This window comes from Odontesthes bonariensis, chromosome 15 (genome assembly GCF_027942865.1).
Source record: "Odontesthes bonariensis isolate fOdoBon6 chromosome 15, fOdoBon6.hap1, whole genome shotgun sequence".
Lineage (NCBI taxonomy): Eukaryota > Metazoa > Chordata > Actinopteri > Atheriniformes > Atherinopsidae > Odontesthes > Odontesthes bonariensis.
In genome coordinates, this window is record NC_134520.1 from 1910181 (window position 1) to 1921219 (window position 11039).

General features: G+C 40.2%; 1 protein-coding gene and 1 long non-coding RNA gene across 3 annotated transcripts; both read left to right on the forward strand.

Annotated features, from left to right (window-relative positions):
- The first annotated feature begins 766 nt into the window (after positions 1 to 766).
- LOC142400034 (uncharacterized) lies at positions 767 to 1469 on the forward strand. Its single transcript, XR_012772903.1, has 3 exons — positions 767 to 1073; positions 1192 to 1258; positions 1355 to 1469. It is a non-coding gene; the product is annotated as an uncharacterized LOC142400034 (long non-coding RNA).
- Positions 1470 to 3500: 2031 nt separating this feature from the next.
- Positions 3501 to 7538, forward strand: LOC142400937 (flavin-containing monooxygenase 5-like). 2 transcript variants are annotated; one of them, XM_075486176.1, is made up of 10 exons: positions 3501 to 3689; positions 3971 to 4114; positions 4207 to 4395; positions 4497 to 4662; positions 4967 to 5109; positions 5421 to 5617; positions 5831 to 5978; positions 6116 to 6323; positions 6407 to 6479; positions 6606 to 7538. In XM_075486176.1, exons 2-10 carry the CDS (start codon positions 3980 to 3982, stop codon positions 7018 to 7020), a joined length of 1674 nt encoding a protein of 557 aa, XP_075342291.1. In that variant the 5' UTR covers positions 3501 to 3689; positions 3971 to 3979; the 3' UTR covers positions 7021 to 7538. The 2 variants fall into 2 exon arrangements, with proteins under 2 accessions (XP_075342291.1, XP_075342292.1); XM_075486177.1 differs by lacking the exon at positions 3501 to 3689 and having other exon boundaries at positions 4039 to 4128.
- Positions 7539 to 11039: the final 3501 nt, after the last annotated feature.

Genomic DNA, 11039 nt, shown 5'->3' on the forward strand with positions numbered 1-11039 from the left:
CAGCACATGGTATGACCCGGAACCTTCAAATGCTGCAGACTGAAGACTCTTTTGACCGAGCACCCTGGAGAGGGGACATAGGTGAGTGACTTTACTGTACACACAAATTTCAGAATTCACAATTCCAAACAGCATAGTCACCTCACAGATTATCACATCCTTGAGCTACATGTATCCTTATCACAGAGCATTTCAGGCTACTAACTGACTGCATGTTTCCCTTTACAGGCCTGGTCCCCCCTCACTCCCCGCTGAGGGCAACACAGGACCTGCACACCCACCTGTTGTTAATATACACATTCAATAAAACATTTGACAATTTATTTGTGCCACATTATTAAAAATACTACTCATGTGACCTCAAAGACCAAAAGTCAGAATGAAGATTACCTTCATTACAGTATCCCATTTTCCTGTTGTAATTTATTTTACTCTACTCTGGAGCCACGACAACACTACACATTTTTAACTGACCAAACTACACACTGTACTATCTATATTACAACAACTTAACAAGAAGTTTATTTCTCACTGGCAACCACTTGAAGATATGAAGAAATAGTTTAACCCAAAAGACATCTTCAACATTCCAGAAAGACAATCTTGATTAAGTAAATGTATTTCAACCTTACATTCACAAATTGTCTTGTCTGGTATAGGGTGAACTCTAACAGCAAAATGTAATGTTTAATATCCAATTCATCAGTGCACATAACACATAATGGCAAAATACTATGGGTTTGATAGACGATATAATTAGGAAGTTGTGGTACAGTATCTAAGATAGTGTTAATAAAGGGATGAAGGAGGTCCTGTCTGCACTCAGATGGGAGGTAAGATGACTATGATGGGAGCAGGAGAAGACAAGCAGGGTCTGAAATGATAGCACATGTTAGTGGAAAGATTAATGAGATGACAGCAATAAATTTGTGATGCAGATTTCATCAAAGCATCCAATACAGAATAGGGCATATTAATGGTTGGACTATGGGATGTCTGATGCAGGCAACAATAAAGGCTCTGGAAGTGATTGAATCGGTGGCAGAGGTTGACCACGGGCAGATGGAAGAAAGGTGAGAGAAGTCATTGTTTCTAGATAAAAGAACATGAGAATAAAGTCAACAAGTGAAAAAGACTCTTGTAAGTAGTTAGTGACGTAAAATGCATGAACTTTTTCTTTTTCCTATGTAGTGAAAGACAGGAGATCCTCATGGAAATTAAAATGAACATGGAGAGGCGAGGACTTCTGTGAATTTTGGTACAAAGAAAGGTTTCACAAATTCTAAAGTGTGTTTGATATCATTTATATCATGTGATCAATGATTAAACCCATATTTAATTATTTTTCATACAGGTTCTGGTTTTGGATGGTCCAAATGAAAAGAAGAAAGAAAGCTCAGAGGAACTTTTTGAATTTTCAATGACCAAATAAAGTTTTCACAAATAATAAAATGTGTTTTAAAGACTCTGTACCCTCTTTAGAATAATTCTATCCAGATTTGAGCAGTCCAAGTAATGTAGTTTCCATACAGGACCCAGTTCAGGGTGATCAGAATACCAAAAATGCAGTCAAATGGCCCTGTTCTGTATTTTCACAAATCCCAAACAAGGTTTTAATGAATCTACAGCCTCTTTAGAATAATTCCATCCAGATTTGAGCAGTGTAACTACTGTAGTTTCCATACAGGACCTTGTTTTGGTCGATCAAAATGCAAAAAATGCAGTGAAATGGCCCTTTATGCCCACCCCGCGAATCGGAGGCTGGTGAATCGGATGCCAACTTCAGCGTCGTAGTCTTCACTGTGATGACTAGCTAGCTAAACGATGGGGTTAGCTAACAATTAGACTCACTGAAATATTATACAATTTTCACGGTCAAATCTGTGGTTTATTGCACAACTTTAATGACCACAGATCCTTATATTTTTACTCACTGTAGACGAATTTCCATTAGAAGATGACGCCGGTTGACCCACCGTGCCGCTCTCCTGGAGCGATGCCTGGTTGTTGCTGGCAGCAGGGCTGTTATCTGGAAGCTAGGAGCACCGCCATCCACAACCACAGTGAAACTTAGCAACAGCGGCCCCTAGCGGCAGCTCGTTCGCTTGCTTGGCACATTTGTGAATGGGCTGCTGCATTTGTGTGTGGATCAGGTGCAGAAAGGCGAAAGGAAAGTCTCAAAATCCAAAAAAAACCGAGAGAAAATGAACAAAAATACGGCACAGAAAACAGGCTTGTGACTTAATCCACAAATGCAGATGCACCAATTTATAAATACATTCTAATTTTGTAACTTTGATTTTACAAATATATGCAACAAAATTTGAAACAAATGCATTCACTTTCACATCCAAATCATGATGTATATATAAAAACCAAAATGAGTATTAATGAGTTTAACAGTATTTGTATAAAACGCAGACTGTGAGACACAAAATGAAATATATTTATTTGTAAATAATGAAACGTATTTGTGATGTATGTGGAACTGGTGGATTGTCATTTACACATTTGTCAGCGGTTTTGAGACTAATCTCTCTCCATATCCCAGCCCCCCCCCCCCCCCCCCCTCGTGCGCCCTCACATAGAGGTGCACGGGGCGGCTGCACCCACCTGTGCGAGCAGGGGGGAGAGGCAATGCCTTTTAGGATTGAGTTGGAAAAACATGCACAGACTCAGAATATTCTGTAGGACAAAGAGGGTGAAATATGGATGGTCAGTCAGCGAAGGGACAAGACCAGACAAGTGACCTGCAACTAAGAATTGTCATTGTTGTGGCTGTAGGAGGTGCAGCTTCTGTTGGCTACAGGGACACCGGAGAATCTGAGCATGTGACGGCAACACAGAGCATTTTTTAAGACATCAAAAGCCAAAAACCTTCAAATCCACTGGTTTAATCTTTAACACTGCATTACTGTAAAAATTATCCATTGAACCTCTATCCTAAAACTAAACGGTAACTATTTTTTTTCCAAAGCCACATGTAAAGAACAATGTGGATTTTTTTCCCTCTGAAGTGCAGTGAATGGATAGATTGGCCTAAATGGAAATCAAATTACGACATGTATATCTATATGTGTGAACTGTGATGTATTAACTCAAAGATTGTACCTCTGTACAATCCTTTGTCGAAATATACTTGAAATCAAGATTGCCTCTTTCAGCTGTAAATAATATCATGGATAAAACGTAAAAAACGTCCACACCATAACGCCTTCATCCCTTTTACATCCATGGAGGCCAATTTCTGCCACTGATAGGAAAAGAAAAACAATCATCAAGACGCTGGGATGCTGTTTCATTCATGACTTAATATCTCAAAAAGTCTCTGAAGGAACCATTAAGGGTCACGATATCTCCAGCTTGACGCAAAACGGCCCGATCAGAGTCTCTGTTTGCCCTGCCTCTGTTAATAACTACCGCCGCAGTAAATCAACAACGGACCGTCAACAAGTCGCACCCCCCCACTGCTGAGCTGCGTGCGCAACGCGCCAGGAGCTGTTTCCTACTTGGAGGCTGGAGCCGAAAAGTTGAGCAGCTGCAGATAATTTGCGGTAACTTTACAGTGCGTCTCTTTCACAGTCGATTCGATAAAGGCTTCTCTGAGGTGGTGGACTGCACCTGTGCAGGCAGCAAACAACAGGAGCTTCGGTAGCCTCAGCGCTTTGTACGGCAACGCTTCCAGCAAGGTACGGTGAATGAGTTCAACGTTTTTGGGTGGTTTTTTTTGTTGTTTTTTTTAAGTTTGTGGGGGTCGTATGAACTTGTTAATCAAGAGCTGACGCGAGTGACGTGCAAGTAAAACTACATGAGTCGGCTGTCTTCCGTTGGGGGGGGGGGGGGGGAGAATCTGGTTTAATCGATCAGATAAAGGTGAAGAAATTCTTTATTGTGGCGTTCCTGTTAGCTCCGTTGCAGTTGCATGGATTCTTGTTCACAATAAGAGACTTTGGGACCATCTGGTTCACAGAGTTGAAGCATGTCTCGTCGTCGTGTGGCCGTTGTCGGTGGGGGGAGTTCTGGGCTGGCCTGCATTAAGTGCTGCCTGGATGAGGGGCTGGACCCTGTCTGCTTCGAAAGCAGCGACGACATCGGTGGTCTGTGGAACTTTAAGGTGGGTGTGTGCAGGTACGTTTCCGACTGCTCCTGCATTAAGACGGATGTCACAATAAAGCTTTTTTTTATATATATAAACCGTCATTTCAGGAGAATACCGAGTCAGATCGGGCCAGCATCTACCACTCTGTCATCATCAACACCTCCAAGGAAATGATGAGTTTCAGTGACTTTCCCATCCCTGCGCACTTCCCAAACTTCATGCACAACTCCCTCATCATGGACTACTTTCGGATGTATGCTGACTGCTTCCAGCTCACCAAGCGCATACGCTTTAATGTGAGGCTTTAATCCCTTTTACTCTCCTTTGTGTCTAAAATGGCATGATAAAGAAAGCTTTTGCTGAGGGTTTCAATGCTTTCTGTCTTTTTCTGCGCCAGACCAAAGTCTTGCAGGTGAAGCAGAGGTCAGATTTTTCTCATTCAGGCCTGTGGGATGTTGAAACGGAGAATAAGGATGGCAAAAGGGAGAAGCACATCTTTGACGCTGTGATGATCTGCATTGGACATCACTGTCACCCCCACATGCCTCTCCACGACTTCCCAGGTAACACTTGCATGCAGTAAAAGCTTTATTATGTTCCAGGGCAGCCGACTGAGTCGAGCTCTGTTAATACCCAAACTACTGACTCGGCATTACTGAGCTTGTTTTGGTGACTTTGTTCAGTACGTTATCAGTACAATGCGCTAACACCCACAGTGTAAAGCACTGTCGTTTTAATGTCCTTAACCTGAGTTTTAGTTGTCTATTCACAGCAAAGCATTAATGCATTCCTTAATCAGTCTTTCAGAGGCAGATGTTATGAGACACTGGGGCTGGTTTTCATAAGATTCTGTCTTATTTTCCACAGGTATTGACACTTTCAAGGGACAGTATTTCCACAGCAGAGACTACAAAACTCCTGAGGAGTGGAGGAATAAAAAGGTTGTAGTGATTGGAATAGGCAACTCTGGAGGAGACATAGCAGCTGAACTGAGCAGAGTCACCAAGCAGGTTGGACTGAGATGATACTTATTTACATATTTTCTATATGTATATATAGTGCTTGCATGTCTGTTGTTTGGTCGGACATGCCACATGCTTAATTGATCATTTTACATCTTATTGAATAGCCTATGGATGACGCATTGCTCACAGTATCACAGCAGCATCCATTACAAAGCTGCACGGGCTTCTGTAGTCATTAACAACAAACAGTATGGTCAGTGTAAAGACGCTTGCAATGGACAGGTGTGACTGTAATTCTAACTGTTGACATTAAAGCCCCAAAAAATACTTTTTTTTTTTTTTTTTTTCTCCCATAGCTTTACATGAGCACTCGAAGGGGAGCCTGGATCCTGAACAGAGTTGGGGAGAGTGGGGTGCCCCTTGATTTGCAGTTCAACAGGGTGGCGGCTTTTCTACGTAAAATACTTCCCTTTGGCTTTTTTTGCTCCCTTGTAGAGAGCCAACTCAATCACAGATTTGATCACGCTCTCTACAATCTAAAGCCAAAGCACAGGTACTGTGTTTTTACAGGTTTTATTTAAATGTACTCTTTATGGTGTGATGTAGTCTGTAGAAAGCCTTGACAATTAAGATCATTGTAATCCAAAGAGTTGGACCTTTTTAATGCAATTCTTTTTTTCAGTTCATCCCATAATATTTCATGATTTGCCCTAAAATCTACATGTCTGTATAACAAGTGTTGTGCGTTGCATCACTGCTGTCGCAGGTTGTTTAGCCAACATCCTACTGTGAATGATGAGCTTCCAAACCGCATCCTCTCTGGAACGATTCAAGTGAAGCCAAACGTTCGCAGATTTCAAGGCTCCAGCGTTGAGTTTGATGATGGGAGTGTAGTGGATGATGTTGACCTGGTGGTAGGTTCAATCATTTGTGTGTAAAAACTCATTCATATCTTTTTTTATTTATTTATTTTTTCTCCCCACACTTTGAAAGGCAACTTTCGAATTGGCAGGTGTTAAACTACCGACACGAGCCTCCCTTTATCTTGCAGGTATTTGCCACTGGCTACAGGTTTTCCTTTCCATTCCTGCCTTCGCACGTCGTCTCGGTGTCTGAGAACAGAACATCTCTGTACAAGTATGTGTTCCCTCCAGAGCTGGAGCGCCCCACACTTGCCGTCATTGGTCTAGTGCAGCCTCTGGGAGCCATCATGCCCATCTCTGAGATGCAGGCCAGATGGGCCACACGAGTCTTTAAAGGTAATGGAGGTTTTTCCTCATCCCTTTAGTCCTTGCAGAATTATTTTGTTTACCAAAATAAACCATTGAATCCTCTTCCCCAGGCTGCATAAAGCTTCCTCCAGCAGCTGCCATGCTGAAAGATGTAAAGTGCAAGCAGGAGGTCATGGCTCAAAGGTACTGAATAAATTGACTTTTTTTTTTTTTTTTTTTTTTTTTTTTTCTCCCAATGTACATATTTTAGCTTTGTAAAGCTCAAGAACTCATGTTCTGCATATGTTTAACCTAAAATCTCATTTTCAGATATGTCACCAGTCAAAGACATACCATTCAGGTTGACTATATATCCTACATGGATGAGCTCGCAGAGTTGCTGGGGGTCCAACCCAAAATCAAGAGGATGCTGCTGACCGATCCCAGACTGGGACTGAACGTGCTCCTCGGTCCCTGCACCCCATACCAGTATCGCCTCAGAGGGCCGGGAAAGTGGTCCGGAGCCCGCCAGGCCATCCTCACCCAGTGGGAGAGAGTAGCTCAACCCTTGCAGACCAGACCGTGTGACGAACCCAAACCTGGCAGATCTTTGAAGTGGCCTCTTGTTCTGTCAGCTGCTGCTGTGGGCTTGGCTGTCTACATCAACAGGAACAGTCTTCCAGATTTTCTGCAGGATCCCACCGCGCTGCTGGAGAGAATTAAAGTGTACCTGCCTGCAAAGTGATTCAAAATTCTTTATTTATCACTCAGGCCTGTGATTACTCGCGTAATGAATGTACAAGCTAGCAAATTTTTTTTTTTTTTTTTTTTTTAAAACCACTACAAATTTTTTGGAAAATTGGACATTTTCAAGATGGTTTGTCTGATGCAATAATTTTAAAGCGCAGCTGATGTTATGACATGCTAATCCCTGTTATTCACTGTTACTTTAATCATGCTTGTCCAATTTACAGATTTTGTTTGTCTATTGTCTAAAGGTTGTATGATTTCTTATAAATCCACATTCATGTGATTTGGCCCATTTAAGCCTTTATTTTTGTGATGGTTCCTTTATAAAATGCGTCTTCTCTGCTTTGTGTGTGAAGTTTAGAATAAGAATGATGACTTCTTGAAAAGTCCTTTTAACTCTTACAGTATACCCCTTTCTTTCCTTTTCAGTATTTTGTTTGATATTTCTTTATATTGACATGATTGCTGAAGTTTTTTTTTTTTTTTTAATAAATGATTGTGTTAATGGTTCAATCATGAGGCTTTTTGCAATCATTATAAATGACTATTGAACCACCACAACAGACTCGATTGATGCTGTAACAAGCAGGAGTGCATAGATATCAAAGTAAATGTATGGCATTGCTCAAACCATCTATCACTCTTTGATACTCAAATCTTTTTATTACATAACCTTTGCAATCTTGTTTACTTAAGGAGAGTTTTGATAAGGAACGCTTAAAGTAGGTCGGAGTTCGAAGCATAATCAATCCAACGGCTGATCTCTTAATGTCCAACAGTGAATAAGAGTTAAGTCATTAGAGGGATTGCATACAAAAGCAGAAACTTGGATTTGGTTGATTTTTGCGTATTGGTAGCACATACGTTTTTTATATTTAGCTTTTTTTTTTTTTTTTTAATGAACAATCTTTTCTGAGCTCAAAGTTGCAGTTTACATTAAGTAATAGTTTTCTGATCAGACACCTAAATGAGGTTTAAAAGCAGCCGTTACATCAAATATTTGCCTTTACCAGATATTCGATTATCAGCCTGACACAGTCATTGTTTTTTGAGTTTAAGAGTGTGTAACCAACCCATGCAGACTTTGCCTTGTGATGGGTACAAACCAAAGAGATCAGCCTCTGACTCTGTTGGCTCCTGCCAATAATAAGACAAACATTTCAGCTTTACCACAGGATCTGACTAAAGTGTGAAATACATTACCTCAATGTGCAATTAGTATTTGTCGTCGGATGTAATTCTGAGTGTATGGCTGACCTGCAAGTAGCTGTGTGCAAGGTTACAGATCCTGTGGGATATCTAGTGATACCAGATAGTTCACATATAAGGAAAGCTGTTTTTATGTCTAGAAGTATTAAAATTGGTAAAAATATTAAAAGCAGAAAGTAACTCTATAAGCAGGAGCGTTCAATGTTCGAGTTCATCCACGTTTAAAAGTTTGTAATAATGCTTGGTACTTTAAATTGATGCAGCATATTTGTTACAAACGTTTTCCCCAATTTTTGTGTAAACACAGAAAAAAAAATCAATTAACCAAGTAAAACCTCTTCAAAATTTCCCATATTCTGCATTCATGTTAAACTGATTAAGGTGCTGTTTACACATACCCGGGTATTTTGAAAAACGAAGACCTTTCCCTTCGTTTGTGCCTTTCGTTTATACACAAACGGAGTTTTTTCCTCCGAAAACGAAGCTAAAAAAAAACTCCGGCAAAAGTGGAGATTTTTTAAAAACTCCGTTTAGCGTTTGTGTGTAAACTGGTTGAAAGAGACGAAAACGGAGTTTTGGGAATGGAATGAGGAGTTGTCGTCATAGTACAGAGCCCCGCCCCTATCCGCCATGTTGGCAGGATGCTAGCGTGAAAACGCCATTCATTGTTTATCTGGCAAGCATGGAGGTACTAGTAGCATTTCTGTTGTTGAGAGCTATACTCGCTTGTGTGATTTTGAAAATTACAGTCATACAATGTATTGAACAACAAAGATATTTTTCACGGCTTTAGCAGTTTTATAGTCCAGCGCAACGTGTAAAAGTAGCTCAGTCTCGCTATCAGTCCACACACATGAGCCTGGCGCCATATTTTCTTCTTGAAAAGGATCCGGAAGTTCTTCCTGTCAGCGGTTCTCTATTAGGCTTCTGATTGGCTTGTGTGGAATTCTCATTGTTCTAACACTGCCACCGTCAGGCTTGGCGTAATTTAACAGCTCTTGATAGCGTATTTATGCTGATCAATGTAGACGTTTTTTTTTTTAAAACGGGGCTGTGTGCACCTAGTTTTTTTTTAAAACGAAGGTTAGAAAATATGCGTTTATCAAAATACCCGGGTATGTGTAAACAGCACCTAAAAGGTGCAACATCTGTTAAAAATCTCCATTAACTCAGGTATTGTACATGGGTTAACAATGCCATCTAATGGTGACTTCAGATTTTGCCTGATGTTTTGCTTGAAGGAGTCATGAAAAGGCTGTGGCTCACTGCACCATGCCAGGAGCATGTGATTAGTAATCTTTCTCTAATATCTAAAACTCTCAAAATAGTATCCAAGACAGTTTATGTGCTTAAGTTGCAGTGGTACTTTGGGTCATGGTTGCCTTTAAATGTGATAAGTGAAACTTTAAGAATCAGAAGCTGCTGGAAACAAGGATTTTTTTTTTATCACTTTAATGTTGAAGTTAAGTAGAGAAGAGGAGAAGTTTGCTGTTGATTTTCTTGAAGCATCTCTGAGCCTAAAGTATTCTGGACAATGATCCTGTAAAGTTTGCACACCTTTCCTTTGGAAGTCTCTCAGAAATGTTTAAGCTCAACAAAGTTGGACAGCGGGCTCCCAGCGTACAGCCATTTTTTTTAAAGTCTCGATAGAGATGCTGTACGTCAGGTCTCTCTTTGCAGGGTTTTCCCAGAGTCATTCTGGTGTTTTCATAGTGGTATACATGAAAAGTAAACTTTTGCCCTGACATGAGAATCTGAGCTATATGAAAGAGATTTATACTCAAGATTACTCTTTTCTATATACATATCTGCATGTAGCTTGCCTTCTTTCCTGCCAAGTCTCTCAGACCGTGCTGCATGTTGCCATGTTTGACTGGAGAGAGGATATTGATCAGGTGATTTCAGTGCCTGGTTTCCTCCATACATTGCTGTTGAGAATAGAGGCCACATAGTTCAGCCTCATTTTCTTGCTGCCTGAGAGTTGTTTTAATGCTTTTTAGCTGGGGATATATTTCACAAGGCCACTCTACCATAAAAGCCTGATTTGTGAGGTGGAACACTTATGGTTGTCATTTGAAGGATCTCACATCTACAAAAAAGATTTTTGGGTTCTTAGAAAAATGCCGGTGGGCAAACGTTTGATCATGCATTGATGTGACTTGAGCACCTTGAAAAAAAACATATGGTTTGTTTCTGCTTCAGCACTTTAAATCTTAATTGAATTGATTATTGAAGACAAGGTTTAGACGTTCTGGGGGCTTAAGTGAGAAAGTGGAAGATGTAGCTGTTGCCCAGGAAATACTGTGTTACTGGAGGTTTTTTTTTCTGTATTCTTATTATTGATGTTGGTACGAACAGATATTTAACACAATATTTGATAAATTGTGTATGCTCTGGAATATAAAGCAAACAACAAAATAAATAAACATTTTGAATGAATGCATGTGCTTGATTTCATGGCATCACAGTAAAGCAGTTTTTCAAAATATAGAAGCATAATTACAAATGACCTTTGAGATCTATAAATTCACAGAATTACAATTATTAGAACATGATTTTAAGTAAAGTTGCTGCATTACAAAATTAAAGTAATATTTTGTTAGATAGATAGTGAGATAGAGAAATGTGAATACGAAATGTGTGAATACATTTTAGGTTTGCTGTAAACTTCAAACTAACCGCCACTCGTGAACCACCGGTAGACCCCGGAACCAGATCCGTCCACGCGTGACTCGTTAGCATTCGGGTTGCCAGGTTTTGAAATACCAGTAAAAGAATACTGAAGATATCCAATTCTAAAAAAAA